General features: G+C 35.2%; 1 protein-coding gene across 6 annotated transcripts in view; it reads left to right on the plus strand.

Annotated features, from left to right (window-relative positions):
• KIAA0825 (KIAA0825 ortholog) overlaps positions 1-20,550 on the plus strand; it is a 372,960-nt gene that overhangs the window by 107,870 nt on the left and 244,540 nt on the right. For all 6 annotated transcript variants that reach the window (XM_046668256.1, XM_046668255.1, XM_046668258.1 and 3 more), the window contains 5 exons: positions 1,661-1,888; positions 3,115-3,380; positions 4,790-4,940; positions 9,200-9,390; positions 11,713-11,895. In XM_046668256.1, coding sequence (XP_046524212.1) covers positions 1,661-1,888; positions 3,115-3,380; positions 4,790-4,940; positions 9,200-9,390; positions 11,713-11,895 — 1,019 coding nt within the window. The remainder of the gene's footprint in view (positions 1-1,660; positions 1,889-3,114; positions 3,381-4,789; positions 4,941-9,199; positions 9,391-11,712; positions 11,896-20,550) is intronic.

A 20,550-nucleotide genomic window follows, 5' to 3' on the forward strand; every position in this document is an offset into this window, starting at 1 on the left:
AGTTGTGGGTCCTTCTAGTTGTGGCATGTGGGATGCCACCTCAGCATGGCCTGATGAGCGGTGCCATCTCCGCACCCAGGATCCTAACCGGTGAAACCCTGGGCCGCCGAAGCAAAGTGCGTGAACTTAACCACTCGGCCACGGGGTCAGCCCCAGAATATATTTTCTTGAATGAATGAATGGCTTTAATCAATAGACATGCCCTGGTGGAGAGAACAAAACGTAGAGTTTTGTTGTTGTTTTTAACAGAGGTAGGTTCCTTTTAACGTTTCTATCATAAATCTACAATTATACCACAAGACTATACCCATGACACTTCTAAAGTTTCACTTATAAGAAAGGAGATTCTGTGAGCTGAGTAGCTTCAATTATTAGTTTTATGTAAAAATAAGAAGAGAGATGTGTTTTCAGGTTCTATGATGTTAAAGGTCCAAATAAACTTTAGAAAAGAAAGTTCAATTACAACTTAATTATAAGGATAATGAGAATGGGAGCCACTTTTTCTGATTATGAGTCATGGAATCATAGAATTTTAGCTCTAGAAAATGAATCACCTTTATTACATTTTACAGTATATATAAAAAGCATTAAATTAGTGCTGAGTGGAATGTGTGTACAAGAAAATTAAACTAATGATCATAATCTCAGTAATTTTAGACTGAAAGAGACCATAGAAATCATCCAATTCAGCTCTTTTATTTTTCTAACAAAAAGCCTGAGATCCAGAAAAATAAGTAATTCAGTAAGAGATATTGAGCCTAGGGTCTTCTGAAGTTCAAGTAGGTGAATTATTACTGTAAAGAAGATTACATGAAAACAGAGAAAGTTTAATTCTAAGCATAGGTTTAGCCTACTACCCACAATATTTTTAGTACTTTAGAGAGCATTAGAGGCCTTGGGGGAAATATACACACGTAAATACATTGCCACGTGAGCCAAAGACCCAAAGAAAGAAAATGAAACAACACCAGTCTGCACTCCAACCCTTCCTACTCCCCCTCCACCCAGAGCATTGCAGATCATTTTAATTCCTCATTTCCTGGAACGAAAGTAGTGCTGCTTCCCATTTTGTGGGTGGAGAAACTACATAAAATTCTAAGGAAATAAAAATCTAGAAAGGTGCAGTGGTGTGTTTTCTCTGAGAAATTTATTTCTTATTGCTATTTTTTGGCTTGCCTGGATTTCTGAGAGTGAAAAAGAAATAAAAGATTGAATATTAAATGCTGTCTTATGTTACAATACTTGTTAACAATAAACTATAAAAAAGACTATAAAAATCTAATTTAGACTTTATTAAATATATTGAATTTAAAGGTTGCTTTATGTGATAAATGGTAAGTGTAACTTTCAATTCTCATAAAGATGGTTTTATTGGACGATATTTAAGAGATTAAATTTTGAAAAAAAATTTTGATTAAATCCACTGATGAATTAAAATGAAATGTCAGTATATTACTGTGTGTAAAGAATGCACATGTTTTTGTATATTGCTTTATTCACTAGGTAATATTTTTCAGGTTATAAGAATGGCTTTTACAATTTATCAAACAATACCTATATGCAACATGCCGAATGAAAGCAGTAATTTTATATCTATAACAATTGAAACACTTGTTGCTGAGTTAAGATTAATCTAACTTCATATAAATTTATCTTTCAGACTACTTTACTAGATTTTGGCTGGAGAACTGCATTTAAAGGGGTGTCTCTTCCCATGTCACATAGTATAACAGCAGCAATTGAAGATTTTTCCACAAAAATTCTCCAACAAGAACAGAATGAAAGGTCTTCAGCTGTGAGCTATACCATGAACCTTGTAAATGTCAAGCAAGTTTGGCAAGATAGCCATGTGGTTCCTGAGGAGGACCAACCAAAGAAAATTGCAAAAGCAAGTGTCAAATGAAATTCTTTCAAACTGTAGACTTGCATAATGAGATTTTTTTCTTTCCTTTTTAAAAAATATAAGGCTTGGCGAAGGGAACCTATAGAAAAATGGTTGTCTCTTGGCAAATATTTGGTACTTGACCCAGTACCGGTTTTCCTCTCTGGTATCCATGGGCCACTGCTAGCAAAAAGGACTTAAAACTGTTGCCAACTTGTTGCCTTTTGAGTCTGAGGCAACATGAGGGGGCCTCTGTGACTTCACGGGAAGCTGGGAAAACTGCTTGCTTGGCTTATATCTTTGAATGACTCCAGGAGAAATTTAGGAGATTGAAGCCCTTACTGTCTTTTATTGATTTAGGCAACTTTTAAACCTTTATTTACACTTTAATGCACATTCCATTTCATTAGCATCAATCTTACATCTTTACATGTGCTTTGAGAGTCACAGAACATACTAGGAAAATAGGAAGTAAGTACGCAAATAGATAAATACAGTTATTCACTATTAAGTCCGCAATGAGTTCAACAAGCTATGATTGAATGCTTTTAAGAGAGTTCTTAAAGTGGCCTCCTTATTCTGCTACTGCCACCCTGAGGCTCCAGAACATTCAGGGGACACCATTGACTGATCTGGAGTGGAGGCAAGTTTTGCTTTCCCATCCACCATGCCTCTTTTACCATTAAGGAGTAGATTCATAATAAGTAGTGAAAAACTAGGCACATCACTTCTGAAAGTTGCTGAATTTTGACCAATAAGAAGATGCTACATGAGTTTGTTTCTGATGCTTCTAGATTAAAGTTAAACTGATGTAACTTTATTTAGATGTGATGATTAATAAAAAAATGTTTTATGAAAATTTAGCAAAATAAAATTAAAATAAGTTCAAAAGTAATACAATCATATTAATATCAAGGATACATATTTTCTGAGTTCTATTAATGACAAATCAAAGTACCGTCTTGTAAAGCTATTTCATGAGTTTTTCATAATATCTGTCTGGTAAGCATAAGTTTTGAAGGTTACATATAGGGAAGCGTTCTTTTGTTATCTCCTTATTTGACATAAAATATTTAACTTTCTACAACTGAGAAATTGATTATTATAAGCTTGTGTCATTATATTTATGTTTGATGCCAAATTCTTTATTTAGGAATTTGGCTCCCCTGTACATAAATTACACGGTGCTGTCAGAGCACAAATAACGCAGTGCTACATTTTTTTCTCCCTAGTTTTGTTCTGACATCATGGAAAAACTTGACACAATGCTTCCCCTGGCTCTGGCATGCAGAGATGATTCTTTCCAGGAAATTAGAGCAAACTTTGTGGAAGCCTGTTGTAAAGTGGCAACAGCTGTCCTGGTGAGACTGCAAGAGAGAGGAAAGGAGTTTCCTTCCAAGGCACCCCTGAAAAACTTGCACACACTGCTCTCCACAGCAGTGTATGTCTTCCAGCAGTTTTCCCGATATGATCATTTGATGAAAGAAACTACTAAGAAGTGAGTGTCATTTAAATTAAGTTGACGGCCATGCTTAAAGTAATACGTAATCTTTGGATTATCACAGGAGTGAAATTTTGATGATAATATTTGAGAAGGAGAAAATAATAATTAACATGGTGAATTGTTTTCCTTTGTCTTGACAGGGAAATGTCCAAAAGGTGGAGCATGGGATATATTAAATCAGATGCATAGATAGTAAGCTAGGTATTCTTTCTAAGGCCCATTCAAAGACCCATGCTTTTTCCATACTCTAATCTGGAGCAGGTATTTTCTGTATGCTGTTATGACATGACCAAACACACCCTTCCCATTTTGTAAAGCACATTGTGCTGGCTACACCAAAGGAAAAATAAACTTGTTTTTGTCCCACATATACACAGTTGTGAAATCTGCACTTCTCTCTGTTGTTTCTAAGCCAACAGACTGTTAGGAGCTGACATAGAGAGTAAATGCCTTTCAGTCTATTCCGCTAACCAATGTAAACATATTTCAGAACATCCACTTAGTTAAAAAACTATCCTTAGTGTTTGAAGAGGAAGCATCTGGCAGTTTTAATTCTCATGTATTAGTAGTCTAAAAAGATGATATGTTTTCTGGATAGAGAATAAAAATGACTGCAGGTATTATTACATGGTCTTTCTGCCTATCCTTGTATTCTCTAGAAGATAGATTGGACCCTTGCAAAGGGAACGTGTCAACTTGGCAGTCCACTGTGAGCCCAAGAATCCTTTCTATATTCCTTATTCAGCCTTTGCAGTCCCTTAGTTCTGAGAGAAAGCATTAGATAGTATAATATAGATAGCTAAAGATAAAAGAAAATAAATTTGGCTTGATGTAGGATATAACCATGATATTTCTTTAATTCTCATAAGTAGTCAGATGTTGTGATTCATACTTGAATTTATAAACAAAATGTACCAGAAGTCACTGTATTTTTGTAGAATATTTTAAAACAGTTTATGAGATAATTGACATCTACAAAATTACAATTTTTAAAATAAAAACAGTGTGTTTGTGGGATGTGATAGCTTTATAAAAGTTGCTTCTGACAAATGCATGTTGTTCTCTATAATAACAATAACCTAATGCCTAAATAATGTACTGATCTCTAATAATAGGCTTACAAAGAATACTTTTATTTTTGAATGATGTATTGACAGTGCAGTTTGTCTCAAGTTGAAGTGCATATTTGTGGAACAGCAGATGTACGTTTTCAAAGGACTTACAAAACAAAGACTAGCTTTTTTTTTTTCTTTTTGGAAAGTGAATGTGGGTGCAGACTTCAGCATTAGGAGGAAATGAATGATTGATATCTAATAATCAAAACCATTTGTAGTACTGGAGATTGTTACCTCCTACTGCACAGGCCTTAAATCTCTGTCTCTTTGATCATTCCTTCTGAACAGACCCATATTCCTGGTGCCTGTCCAACGATATCAGGAATTCATCAACACTCTACAGTTTCAGGTTACGGACTACTGCGTCAGAGTTTGTGCTACAAGCATTTTACAGGATGCTGAGAGCCACCACTGGGATGACTACAAAGCTTTTTACGAGGTGTGAAGTTAAGTTTACTATCCCTCCTTTTTAACAAATATGTTTCACTGCCTACCTGCTTTCTGGCTAATTAGAAACATGAGCTTGGCATTACTAACACACGAAGGCTGCTAGGATAATATTTTTTAAATATTGAATTTGTACTTAGGAAAAACACTGTTTTTAAAAACCTGAAATAATTAGACATCAGAACTCTCTCCTTCTGCTTAAAAGTAAAAATAACTTAATTTGAGTTGCAAGGTTTCAGTGCTATATAATAAGTTGGAATATAATGGGATACAATGAAAACTCAGAGATAACAATGCCAAATTGCTACAGCCTTGTGGTTTTTCCAAAAGGATCAGTTATAGATATTCTTGCATTTTTTTTCTTGTTATGTATTTCCATCTGTGTTTGATAAATATTTTTTATTAAACAGCTTCATTCTTTATATTTACTTTTTCCCTGCTCATTGTATATCCTTATGTGTGTGCTTTAAGACCCATCTGATCATTTATAGCTTACCTATTTTCATTTAGCCTGTGTTTTGAAATCCCAAATTTCTACTGAATTAAAGCTTAATGATTCCCAGTGCAATGAAACCCAGGATCAATTAAAATTATTCATCATCAGGCTTCATTAGTTTCCTTTCTCGTAAATCCTCTTGATTATACATAAGCCACAATACTTGAAATTCCTTGAAGTTGATTCCAAGGCAGGGTGAAACATTTATAATATCTTAATAAAAGATAATCAGGGTTTTTAAAAAATTCATCCATCAAGCCCAGCTTCATTAGCTTTTTCAGTTTACCCTTTCCTCCAGATTGAAGCTTATGATTTTTGTTTTTCCTGATTGTCCTAATCACTATGGAGTATTGAGAAAAACAGAGTGGGATTTTATTCAATGGAGGCACTCTTGTCACGTCCCTGACACTGAAGGTTCCTGTGGCTCCATTTATGCCTGAGTTATCATCGTCGTAAATGTTACCACAACAGAGAAGAAGAGCTAAGAAGAAGCTCTTTTAAAGGACTTTCCACTTTTTCTAAGGCCATTTCATCTCCCCTTTAGAGGTCCTTCCCAGATAGCTTTTCTTTTTGCAAGAGCCTCCGTATGAGTCTTCCAAACCTGACATACTTCAAACAGCAGTGAGCAGAATGCAAACGAGAAAGTGGTATGGTGCAGCTGGTAGCCTGAGATAAGAATGAAAGTATTGGTCTTCCCCTCTCCTGGCAGCATCACAGCTTCCTTATTGCCTGGGGTAAACAGAGAGGTTGAAAATGAATCTATCTCCTGTTTCAAACTATTTCAATATGTCAGTGTACTAATGAGCAATTTTATGTTTTAATTGAAAAACAGGTATCATTTCACTGTATGTCCAACATAGGGGTATTATGTTTCTTCTTATGCAAATAGGGAGCTAGAAGAGTTGTACAGTATAAATAATATGTGGATACATTGAGAACCTGTTATTGAAGTTACTAAGTATTTTTTTAAAAAAACAACAAATTACCATGTAACACGCAGCTCTTAGATCTTATGACAAGGCTTTAGCTTCAAAGACAGAATTAACTAGATAGTTACCCTGTGATTACATGGTACTGTAGCTTCCATATACTTACATGGTCAGTAGTTACAATTTAATTGCAGAGTTAATGGTGTTATTTATGCTCAGAAAAATAAAGTGATACTGCTCTTCTATTTACCAAAAATAAGAACCTTCTAAAAATAGCACAGATTTTAAACTGTTTTGACAACTGGAGTACCTGACATGGTTTTATCCCGTTTGCTGCACCTCTTTCTCCTCCTCTCCCCGTTATTCCAACTGATTTGTAAAACAGGACTAGCGTGTTTTTGGCAGGGCTGTTTGAGAGGAAAGGATACGAGATCTGTCTGACTGGAGGTGAAGGGTAGGATAGAGATCTCCGGGGAACCTATCGCCATGTGCAGAGTGTCATAAAAAAATAGTGAAAGAATTTACAAGACATAGAGCAATATATGTTCATGTTTTGTGATATCAAGTGAGCCCTAGATACATTATTTCCATTTTCTAAACTGTCAGCTTGAGAGAGTCGAAGAATTTGGTATCTCTCTGATGAGGTGCTGGTCAGATGGCACAATGGGTGTTCAGAGTACATGTTTAAAATTAAGCTTTTAGTATAGTTGACATCTGCTCAATTTTAGCAACAATTTTAGCGACTTGTGTTTTCCAATACTCAAAGAATAAAGAATTGTCTGTTGAAAGATAATACTGAGTGGCTTATATAATAAAGCCCAGCTGCTTGTTTCCTGATATATAATCTAAATAAAAGCTCACATCTGTTTACATTATAGTAAGTCTACAAAAATAACAGATGTTTACTAGCAGAGTACTTTTGAAATGACAACAAATAGAGAAACAGGTCAGAAAAATAAATGAATCACATTTAGTTTAATGAAAACCCTTGCATACATTGATATTACACACATTTTGAAGAGAATTGTGAGAATGATGACCAGTTTGGAATGTTTTTAAGTAAACATGAAGGTTGTATTTTAAAAAGTCATGAAAATAAGCTTTTTCACTTTAGGAGAAGAAGTCTGTGTGTGCCTAAAGTTATTTTTGTTTTTCCTTTTATTGCTAAAAGGTAGCTATTAAGAAAATTGTTTTTTTATATTCTGAAAAATATGGGAAATCATGTTGGCCGTGTTATTATAACCACCCATCCACTGCCATGGAGAAAGTTAGGGTAAATCGTTCATACTGGTCATTACATCAGCTAGGGTCAGTTTTGCTTTAATTAACATACAACACGAAAAGTATGAGAAAATCAAGCTTTCAAACTCCTGTCTTACTTTAGGAAACTGTTTAAAAGCATTGTTTATCACAGGACACACAACAAAGAAAGCATTGGTGACTACAATTTTGCTGATCCACATTAATTCTGTAATTTTTTTTTATTAAATAGCTTTGATACACATCTAGTCAGGAAGTCAGAAGCCAGTGGTCCAAGTTCCTTTTAGCTTGAACTTGACCCTTTGACATTTTGATGCCCGAGTTTCCCACCCAAGGATAAAAATTCTACTCATTTCTAAACTTCATTTGAAACTATAAATTATTATTATTACAGTGATTGCAAAAGATTTTAGTAAATCAAAGAAATTACCAGAATAATAGTATGTAAGAAAAATACTAATAGAAGTATCTCATAAGAAACTATGAACTTTTGGTATAGAGAACAGATTTTTTTAGATGACATTTGTTTGAGAAATATAAGTAGTGGGCAAAGCAGAAATTTTAAGTCAAAGAGGATTACTTAGTGATAAAATGGGAAGTTTTACTAGTTTAACTTTTGATATAGTAACATAATCAGGATAATGTCTAAAGAATGCATTCTACTGTTCCTATTTCAAATAATCTTTTGATCTGGTTTGAAGAAAATGAGGTCAAACTACTAGCATACCTCCCTGAGAGCATGTTAACTAATTAATCCTTGTAAATCACTTGAGGCTACCTTCTCATTTCTGCCTGCTCCCCTTGGCCTTGGCCTCTGTCGGGTCCCCCTCTGCGGTCAGGGAAAATTTGGCACACAGAAGGGATCTGTAAGGGGGTCATAGGGAATGAGAATCTGGCCCCTTGAAGTATAAAGTGCTATAAAAATACTAAGAAATGATGATATCTGCCTAGGCTTTACGAAATCTTGTAAATCAGGCTACTGTAGTATCTGTTTCTAGTATTGTTATTAAACTACCTTGGATAAAATAGCATAATGTAATAATCTTCACTAGTTACCCATTCTCCTTGGTTTCATGCATGTTGATAAGGATACGGTATGCAAGTTTATTTTTGCTCCTATCATTTCATTATAATGTGAAATCTGAAACATTTATAAAATTATCTCAATGATGCTGTCTCAGAAAATATATACATACTTAATTTACATAATTAAATTTTAAAGGAATCAGCCCACCGTCTTAAACTAGCATGACTAGCAACCATAAAGCTGATTGTTTAAAAGTAAATTTTAAACTCCAGGCCAGGAGTAGGTAAATCAAGAATATACTAGGTTAAATGCTTGTGGTCTGGATTTGCACTAGAATATCTGGTTGCGTAATTGAAATAAAACATATGTTCCTTTGTCAATAAAGATGTTTTACATCTTGTCAAAAATCTTTCCTGGTCATCTAGTGTGTCAAACTCTCCAGCTATTTCCTTTCAGCCTGAACTAATTAGGTTCATAGGAAGCAAACTGATGTTTTGGAAGTCATGATTCTATTGTTTAATGTGCGGTCGTTTTGCCAGGGGGAAAGATGCTCCTTCTCGCTCCAGATGTGGCATTATTTCTTGTGGGCTCTTCATCACGATCTCTGGACCATTCTCTCCTCTAAGTTAGCCCAGGAGATTCTAGCAGAAGTGCTGGAGAAATCTTTGGGTCTACTAGCCTCCAGATATGCTCGGGTCCAACCCAGTTATAAGAGAACTCCACAGATAAGGTAATTGAAGTTGTGAAAAACGTTGCTTTTCAAGAAAACTTTTTCATCAGCTGGTATTAAGCAGAATGTAATTCTGAATCTCATGACATAACACCTTGTGTATTTAACATGCTTCTAACATCTGAAAGGAAATTGTGTTCAATTCTCCTGAGACACTCAAGTGGAAGTGTGGGACTTGAATCAAAATAACTTTGCTCTTTTTTCCTCTTAAAATTGTACAGAGAACCCACTTGTTTCTAAAAAATGATTCAAGACATATTACAATCTAGGACATATATATGCAGAAGTTCATAAATAAGATAAAGAGTGAAAATTAAGATCCTGAAATGGAGAAAAAAGCAGCAATGGTGTGATGAAGCAGTCAATGTGACTTTGAGATTCTAGGCAACCAAGGGATTTTCGTTTTAGTGTTTCTTTTTAAGCCTTTAAATAATGTAGTTAATCTTCATTAAGGAAACTCCATTGTCTGATTATTTTTCTCCTTAATATATTCTAATTACTTGTGTTCTCTTTTTATTTACTTTTTTTCCTTTGTTTTCATTATGTATTACTAAAAAGCCAGTTCAACAAATGTGAAATCACAGAAAATGAGGAGCAGCAGTCAATGGGTATTAAATTAAAGACTGAATCATAGTCCAGTTCTGTGAGTTATCTAGGCAGTGAATATTACAAAAATGTGCTTACATGACACCAATGATTTATACGAAGAGTAGGCTTTTGTCTTATAAATATTCTGACTAATGTGATTAAGGCCTGTCTTTTAGGTATAAGAATTTTTTTTCAGATCTATTTTAGGAGGAACCAAAAGACATCAGAGCTTTGTTTTTCGGCAGGAGGAATCATTTCCTGATCTCATTCTTGTAAAGTGTGCTGTATTTGAAGGGCGTTTAGGTCCTGCTACAGTGTTTCATAAATATGGTATTTTGCACAGGCTGTTTTGAATTACTCACCAAGCATTTTTTAAAACATTGAACTCTGAAGAAGAGATGGAAAATTCCTTTTGAGAGCAAAGAATATCTTCATTCTTTTCCTTACGTAGCTTAAATCACTTTTGACTATGAGGTGGCAAGTCATTATGAGATGTTTGTGAAATCAGATTTACTATGAGCTCATGAAATAGGTAGTATATTTAATTAATTAACTACACTATAGAGACTTTTGGTTTTTATTTTCTGGGTGGTTACATAAAAATGCCATGCAAAGCTAGAGTTATTTCTTCTAGTTTTTATAAGTAATATAAATAAATATTTTTATTTGAATGGTTAATCCTAAACCACCATTATTGTGGAAATCAGATCATGTGTGTGTGTGTGTGTGTATGTGTATATATATCTTGAATTTGTAATTGTTTAATTAGTGATTAGAATAAATGGATGCGAGCTACAATTAAACCTTTCTAAAGACAATTATTGATGCTTTTAGTATTCCCGTAGCCTCCAACTGTCGTAAAACCAAAACCCTATATGCGATTTTTATATAATATGTTATCTATTATTAATATATGTATAACTTTATTATATATATTAAAAATTTGAGGCCAAAATGTCATTTTAAAAGATCCTCAAACTTATTTGTTTTCTTGTCATTTCAAAATTTCCATCTTCCATTTCTTCAGCACTGAATTTGAGAGGAAAATAACTGAGATCTGTACAGTTTAGCCATATACCAAAATAATCTCTAAACAGATCTTTGGGTCTCTATTAAAACTCAAGAGAGATAGAAACAAGCAAATGAATTTATGAAAAAGATAAATAGTACAGCATATTTTCCACAAATTTATTAAATATTGGAAATGTCTGAAACTGTAGGCTTCTCCATTTGTCCTTCTGGTGTCATTTTTCTCATCTCCCACTTGCTGAGAGAACATTTTACCCAACCTTGTGACTTTCTTTTATAGCTTGTACTGGGTTGAGGAAAATTGTTCTGCTATCAAATTTTTACCTATCATATGTATGTGGACAATAGCAAATTTTCTTTTAGTTTGAATTCCCTTTTGTTGAATGTAATTTCAGGGAAAGTCTCTTGAGCTTCTTAAACAGAATCCTGATAGGGCAAAATCAACATATTTTTTAAAAAACACTCCTAAAACACTTCATTATTATAGACCACATGATTCCTAAAAATAATGGTATTATGAGTCACCTAGAAACTCAAACGCTATGATGCTTTCTATCTGTCTTTGATCTCTGAAGGTCTGTTATCCAACCAAATATTTCTATTCTTACATATATATGCTTCATATAAGAGATATGGATGATAGTGTATATACCAGGCAGAAAAACAATTTTGTTTAACATGATTTTTTCTTTTTCTTTCCAATAGACTTGATGTCACAACTATTTTAATATGCACTGAGAACATGTTATGGTCAGTTTGCACATCTGTACAGAAGCTTTTGAAGCCTCATGAGTATACAGATGATAAAATTTTTAGAATTCATACCCATTGTAATAATCTGTTTACAACATTAGTCATTTTGACTTCACCGTTAACTGAATTATATCAGTAAGTATCAAATATATTTTCTTTTTAGCTATTATGATATATAAAATAATGTGATTTAGCAAAGATATTTTCATACTACTTACTGAGTTGTGTGAAGTACCATGGAGAAATTTTTAAGCAGAATGTAATTAAGCAGAAGTGCCTTTTTGATTTTGTGAATTGGGCCATTTTATAAAACTAACACTGACGGGTTTCTTCATTCTCAAAGCAGTTTAGTCGTAATACTGTGTTATATCTCTATTGGCCAATCGTATTCAGTTGATAATGCTCCAGTACAATCAGGACCATTTTGTACTTCACTATCTGAGTTGCTTAAATGATCAAATTATATTAATGTGTTGGTTATTTTACTCATAGCTTGATATTCTATGAAAAAGAAAATCATATCTAACGGCTTTTTGCTCTTTTTAAAAATATGTTTTAGTTTTTAATTTTATGTAAAGTGATTTACTCTAATAAAACTTTTAAAAAGAGAATTCTAAAATATTGGCCAGTCTGGAAGAGAATGCCACATTGCCAGTTAATCTGCCATAGACTTGCATTTTTAGTATTAGGCTTCAGTGTCTGAGCTAGTAATGGCAAGTGGAAATAGAAATAAGCAATTACACTTTTACAATGTTGAAATATATTACTTAGCTAAGTAAATAGGATTGAGGGAAAGGAAAAAGATTTTGAACTACTTTTCTGTTTATTTCACTCAAATTTATAATATTATAGAAGAGGTTGGAGTAGATCTTATAATAAAATTTTGTTTAAATCCTCCTCCAAAATAGTCACTTTATCCTGAAAGGCTAGATCATTACATGTTCTTAGTTTCTTGGATGGTAAAAAGTATATATATTTCTATTCCTTAGGATAAATTGGGTAAAGTATTCCTTTCTGTGACATTCTGGTAAGGGTGATATGTGAATCTTGATTTTCAGTAAATTTTGAGGCTTTTGTGTTAGAAATCCTAAGCATAATTAACAACTTTGATTTCAATTTCCCTATAATTTTCACCCACTCTTTGACTTTCAACAAACCCATTGTTTACAGATTGTTTCTTCTGGCAACCCTATGGTTGAGGACTAATTTTAGACATGGAGAATTCTTTCAGAAATGGGAAGGAATGGTGAGGTAAATTGCCATAAATTTGGGATTATATACATAATAGTTCATAATCATAAAAAGCTCAAGGTCTGAAGCCCATAATAAATCCTAGTAAACTAAACTGATTTACCATAGATGAAAAAATCACCATGCTCTTAGTTCAATGGGTCACTTCATCTAAGAGGAAGGCCCTGTGAAAATCAGGAACAACGTCGACAAATTTCATGGATTGGTCATGGTGAGCAATATTGAATTTCACGGTTTGTCACAGATGAATAGAAAAATTTTAACCCCCAATGCATTTGTAAAACAAATAAATTATTATCAAAGATTGCATATTTTAATAAAAATAATGTAACATGCATTCATTATTGTTAACCTACAGCCTTTTGATACATTTTTTACCAACGATGCAAGGACTCAAATCTCTGTGATTTGTGCATTAGATATTGCATTGTAACCTCATTCAACAAATTTAAATTGCTAATTTCAACTAGGATTACAGAACATTTTACACCAAGTACTGCCTCTGGTTTTTCTTAATATAAAACATAGATAGCTATATTGCTTTGAAGCATGAACAAAAGCCTAGATATACTTTCTTTTCTAATATTTCTCAGTTAATAAAAATTTTCACAAGTTTTATCCATTCATATTGATTTAAATTTTATGATTGTTTTCCTAGAATATAGATCTAATCTTAGAAATATATTTTGCTTTGTATTGACAAAGGAAATCTACAGGGCAGCTGTTCCTCACCAACTAGGGAGAAAATTGTAAGTGTGTTGCAAGAACCCTATTGACTTATTTAGCTTCTTTTCACAGTCAGGATATGAGGTTGTCGTATTATTAGCATTTTAGAAAAAATTATATCTCTATCTCACATTTAAAAATTAAACTGTGTGCTTTGAGGACTTGGGGAAAGAACAATCAGATGTCGATAGTATTGAATTTTTTATAAACTGCACCTGACATTTGTCACTCTATGTGATATGCCTTTTTTGAAGGTGGCCGCCTTTCTTCTGACAGATAAACTGAATGTATTTTCCTTTCTGAGCTTAGCGTAGGACCACTAAATCCCAGGGCAGGAATATATGATTTTAAAATCTTTACAGGAAGAATGAAACATTTTTGCAAAAATGCGTGTTCTTTTTTAACTCTCCTTTGTAGATTTCTGTTAGAATGTTGTAAAAGGAGCACTTTAGGTTTGTCCTACAGGGAAAGAGACCTGCTGAAACATAAAATATTCACCGTGTATTTTCCAAAATGCTTATCGCCTGTAGTTGTTTCGTAAAGGCAGTTACACTGCACATTCAGAAGCGTACTGAGTGCACATGCACACACATACCCAGACAATGGTTTCATATGTTGTGTTTTGCTTGCAGAGAGTATTAGTTTTAGTTTGTATATCGCAAATTAAAAATTAATTCTTAGAATTTTAGGAAAATGCAATTTAGTTTCAATTCAACAAATGTTATTGCCTCCCTAGCCCCTACGATTAAGCACAAGGATTAAACACAAGGGGTACGGCAGTGAGCAAGATGAAATATCTGCCCTCAAGTAATTTAGGAACGTATAATTTTTAATGTTAAAATTAGATTATGTATTTGTGTGTGTGTAGACATATATATACGTCCCCAAAATGTTTTGTTGTGTCATATAAAAACCCCTAAAAGTGCAAACTTTTGAAAATTGACCGTCCCCAATGTTACAACATTTAATAACATGCAACAATGAATTTCAGTACAAGTGCCGACATACCAAAGACTGGAGTCATCAGAAATAGGCCAGAATGTTCATGATCATTAAGCCAGGGAACAGCAGACCTATCTTGGGATTCACTTGGTATCACTCATGTGGCTTTTGAATCCCTAAATTCCAAGGTATTTCAATGCTGTGTCTATAGTTTCTTTTCAAACTAGTGCTAGGTGTTTTGATGTTATGGTCTCAGCCTATTTATTTATTTATTTATTTAAAACTATTTCACTCGTAAAATGGAAAACGTTGGATAAAACTTTGTTTTTCATACCACGAGATTGTCTGGCACACTCTGGAAAACAGGTAGTTCCTCCAAATGTTATGCATAGAATATGCTTACATAAAATGTTGAGCATATGGTCATATGACCCAGAAATTTTACTCATAGGTGTATACCCAAAAGAAATGAAAGCACACGTCCACACAAAGGTTTGTACACAAATGTTTACAGCAGCATTTTTCATAATAGTACAAAGTAGAAAGAACCCAAATGTCCATCAACTGATGAATGGATAAACAAAATGTGGCATATCCATACAGTGTAATATTGTTCAGCGATAGAAAGGAATAGAGGACTGATCGATGAGACAACAAAGATGAACCTCAAAAACATTATGCTGAGTGAAAAAAGCCAGATGTTAGAGTGCACATAGTGTATGATTCCATTTATTAGAAATGTCCAGAATAGGCAAATTCATAGAGACAGAAAGTAGATTAGTGGTTCCCAGGGGCTGAGAGGGAGGGAGATTGGGTAGTACCTGCTGATGGGGACAGGGTTTCTTTTGAGGCCAATAAAAATGTTGTAAAATTAGATAGTGGTGAAGGTTACACAACTCTGTGAATATAATAGAAATCATTTAGTTGTACTCTTAAAATGGGTAAAATTTGTGGTATGTGAATTATATGTTTCAATAAAGATATTAAAAAATGAATGCAGACTGAATGGAAAAAAATAAAAATTTTTTAAATGTAAAAAACCAAAAATGTGTCTGGTAGAATTCAAAATGATCCAGAAAGTGACGTTAGTTGTCATAGCCATTTTGTTTAGACTAAATGACTTTCTTTGTTTCATTCCCTCTAAACATTATTTTACAGGGGAAATCTCTATTAAAAAATTTTTAAAAATAGCTTTGTGTGTGGTCCTAATAAGACAAAACCCTTAGGTGAGGGTGAAGGGCCAGTCATTAACTTTGGAGAAGGCCTGTGCCCTGGATCTTTGACTAGCTGGGTCCTGCTCTATACTCTGGGGTCAAGTCTTGTTCTCTTTCTCGACCATATGTCCTGTTCTCAGACGGTCCCTTGGCTGTGTACCACCCAACAGTGCTCTTCAAATATGACCTCAAAAATTCCTCCTCCTTTCCACTAAGCAGATCTGACAGCACCTTCTACTCATTCTTTCTCTTTTTCTCTTCTTTCTTTTTTACCAGTTTTTACCAGTATGTACCTACTATAAGCCAGGCACTGTGCCAGTCGTTTTCTAACTTCAAATCATCATTTTCTTACCTCGAAGAGTTATCTTCATGATGAGAAACACAAGCCAGGGGGCAGGAGAAATGTGGGAGCCATATTTTACTGCACTGTCTTACTTTGATTTCTCTCACTTCATGACATTTAGGCAACTACTTATAGTCCCAGGAGTAATGCTGGTTTATGAAAGCAAAGCAGTGACTAAGAATTATGTTTAAAGTGGTGAAGTGGATTGAATTTGGTTATCTACATATTCATGGTTAGTTGTCTGTGATTTTAGGGCCATCAGAAAGGTTCCCATGTGCTCAGTTATCTCAGGTATTTCAGTGCTGTCTCAATAGTTCAGTTTCAACCTAATTCTACTTTTTCTGAAGTTGTGCTCTTCTCCTGGTATTTTTGTTTATTGAGCACCACCAACGGCTTAGGCATTGTGGTAGGCGCATGATACAAGACATCTGACGTGATCCCTCTGCCCTTGTGCCTTGTGGAACTTACATCCTTGGGCTTCCTTGATTCCATCCTGGATGTTTATTCCATTATCATCATATTATGGGATGCAGTTCTCCCAGGAGGGCAGCCAAAAATGAGGGTGGCACAAGAGAGGCATAAAAAAACCTGGCTAACTCTTTTTAGTTTATCAATTGTTCTCACTTTTGATGTGCATTGCATTTATTTCATTCTAGCAGCAGCTGGCTACATAAGCCCAAGGAGTCAATCAGTTTTTTAATGAAAAAAGGCAGGCAGGCAATATAATTGTAGATATGAGAACCAAAAGAGACTGAATCTGGGGTCGAGTGCTCAGGTGGTGTGGTATGTTCAGCCCAGGGCCAATATGATGTTATGAGAGGGAAGGGGCATGGGCTAGTTGATGTTAGGGGAAGGGCAAAGGCAAAGAATTTCTCCAAATTCATTTTTTCCCCCTTAAACAAAGCTTCTACTAACTTGGAAATGTGAAGAATTATATTCTGCTTCAACCTATAGACAATTACTTATTTTTAAAGGACTATTTAAATTTGCTATATCAAAATTCTTTGGGGTCTTGTGGCAAATATAATTCTGTGGCTCCTATGATTGTATTTTACTCTCCACCATGAATTATTTAGAGCATCCTCTCTTTTAACGGTATACAAAAACATCATTAGAGGTTCTCTAATAGCTCGCTCATCATTTCATTCCCCCATTGAGGCTTGTGGGCCAATTTTCACCCTGTTATGCTCTCCAGAATAATGAAACTAATTTGGGATCTTGCTGTGGAATTAAATGTTCATACAGATCCCACCCCCTCTGAGACCATAAACATCTGCCATAAAATTTCTTATAGCCAAATAACGACTGAGACACCATCAGTGGAGTAAAGGAGTTTAGGTACCAGCAGAAATGTTCTGGGAGTATTGTATTGCCAGTGGTTTGTAGTCTAAGAAATTTTGGCACCAAATAACCATTCCATTATTATTAGATCCTCCATTATTTTTTCTAATCTTGAGGATAAAACTGTAACTAGGCAACTATTTAGACTATTAGGAATTCCATGTCAGTTTTGAGATAGTTGTAGACCTTTGTAAGAAGTGTTTGCAACTGTTATCATACTAGTAATCTTTTAGGTATTTTGAGCCCTTATAACGTACACTGCAAATTCCTTTATATGCATTATCTCAATCATCACACTGACCCTGTGAGGTGGTTATTTTCCTCATTTTACAAATGAGAAAACTGAAACTAAATAAATTGCCAAATAAGATTACACTTCTACTAAAGAGCCCACCCAAGGTACAAACCCAGGCTGTCTGGCTCCAGAGCTCCTGCATGTGCCCATGCACTCCCTCTAAAAGATCTTCAATAACTCTACCCTTGGGTATGGAGCAGACAGCAAAAAGTAAATGTAAAAGGAGGGAGGTAGAGTTAAGTCCTAAGAAGAAGCAAAGCAACATAAGGGCATAGAGAGGGATGAGATGGTGAGAAGGGATATATTTTAGACAAGGTGGTCAGGGAAGACTTAGAGAAAGTTTTGAGGTAGAGCAATCTGTGGAGCTAGCTGAACACGACAGTGAGGGCATTCTAGGTAGAGTATTCATTCTTGGAGATATGAGGTGGCTCCAGGTAACTGGACAAATGGGGATTTATGCAAAGGGCTCAAAGAGGTTGGTGGAAGAGTAGGCAGAGGCTGTGATACCACAGCCTCCAGTCCCTCTTGCTCTCTCATCAAGCCCTCCTTCTCTTGTCCCATCCTATCGCCCCAGTCTGTCCCTTCCTTTGAGGCTGCTTTTCTTTCCAGACTCCTTGCCGCATCTCCTCTCCCATTATTCTAGCACCATCTTCTTCCTACCTCCCTTGCTATTGCATGTCCTTCCTCTGCACCCTTCTTTCTTGGCCTTTCTATCCAGACTCTGGAACACCGCTGGCGAAAATCACTCAGATTCCTTTTGTACCCTCTGACAATCCTACTTTTTGTCCTTTCTCTGGGTTGCTCCCTCTTCCATCTATCTCCACTTTGGCCAAACCCTCCACTTTGCCCCATCCCCCTGTTTGTTAGCAGATGGCCTGGCTCCTATACTTCTCTGAAAAAACCCAGACCATCATGAATGCACTTTAACTTCTTATCTCCATTCTTAATAATTATCTTTATCCCTGCTCACCTCTGCAACCATTGATTGGTGATCAATGTATCTCTTTTTCCAACCAAAACAAATCTTTTCACCTGAGCCCTTGATCACCTTTACCTCCTATTTCATGGTCTTAGTCTTTTAAATATTCTTCCCATCTTCTGGTTCTTTGCCCCAGGACTCTCTTGTATTAAAAAATATTCCTTCTTTACTATTGTGTTTCCCTCCTAAAACATAGTTTGCACTGATTGTCTCCATTTGTCCACCGACTGTTCACTCAGTGCACTGCAATCACCCTCATCATGCTAAACAAACAAGATAGGCCAGATCGTCCATGCCTTCCCAATCACTAACTCCAATTTTTGTCCCCTCATTCACTTACCCTCTCTGCAGCTTTTGACACAGTTGGCCATTTCTCTTCCCTTGGCGTCCCTAACATCCCTTTCTCCTGGCTCTTTGCCTACTTCACTGATTATTCCTCTTGATTTCATTTGAGAGCTTCTTCTGACCTTACCCTTTCAATGCTGGTGTGCTCCAAAGTTCTGTCCTTGACCATCTTTTCATCTTATACTCTTTCTTTGGGTGAATTCACCTACTCCCATGGCTTCACCATTATGTTAATAACTTCCATATCAATATCTTCAACCAAGATATCTGTTGTATATCCAAATTTCTATTGGATGTCTCTCTTTGGATGTACTTCAAATGTCTGTAGCTCCCTCAACATATCTAAAACTAGGTAAAATACCTGCAAGTCATCCCAGGCCTCTGCTTTTCCCTTAACTCTTTGTGCTTCTACTTTCCCCTTCATGCCATTCCAACACCATGTCTTAGGGGATGAATATTGTTAATTCTATTAATTTCATATTTTTTTATATTTGTCTTCTACTTACTATCTCCTTTGCTTCTTACCTTGGGACCTTGTCCTCTTCTACCTGGTCTACACAATATCATCTTCATGATCTCCCTTCCCCAGGAGGAAAGGCTTGATTCTCTCCAGTCCACCCTCCTCGCTAGTGCTCAAGTGATTTTTCTAAAAAGTAAAATGCTGCTATCACTCCCATGCCATAAATTCTCAGTGATTCCTCATCACTAGTACGAAGTCCAGACTGCTTCGAAAGGCACATCCTGGCAACCTGACCTAGCTTCTGCCCATCTCTTTAGTTCACACAGTGGACACATGGAATGGAAATACGACAGCCTGTTGGAAGCCTATTTAAGAAATATCATTCCATTCTGAAATTTGTTTAGAAAAGAATGGCTTTCAAAGAGGAGATTGTATAGTAAAAGCCTAAAAATAGTCAAAGTATATTTAATTAGAAGGTGTTCTACTTGGCAAGACAAACAGGGGAGAGACAGGTCAAATTTGGAAAATGTGAGGATACAAGAAGCAGGATGTGGAACGAAAAGACGGGGTTTTCAAAATGGAATTCTGTTCTACAAATTATTTAAAACACATTTTTGCTCCTGTACTATATATAAAGAGAAATAGTACCACTTTAAACAATTCCATTTCTAAAATATTCCCAGTTGTCTCTCTTAACTCCATGTAGGCAAATATAGTCTTCTGTTAGTATAAAGTTTTTATTAGCCGAGCTATCTACTAAGATTTTATGTAACAAATCCTTCCTTATTACCTCAAGATTTATTGTGGAATTCGGGCCAACCTAGAAAAATGTTACAGTCACTTTTCCAAAGATAGTTGTAGACCAGATATTCTGGCCAGATTGTTCTAATTTTC

The sequence above is a fragment of the Equus quagga genome, chromosome 7, assembly GCF_021613505.1.
Source record: "Equus quagga isolate Etosha38 chromosome 7, UCLA_HA_Equagga_1.0, whole genome shotgun sequence".
In the NCBI taxonomy this organism is placed as follows: domain Eukaryota; kingdom Metazoa; phylum Chordata; class Mammalia; order Perissodactyla; family Equidae; genus Equus; species Equus quagga.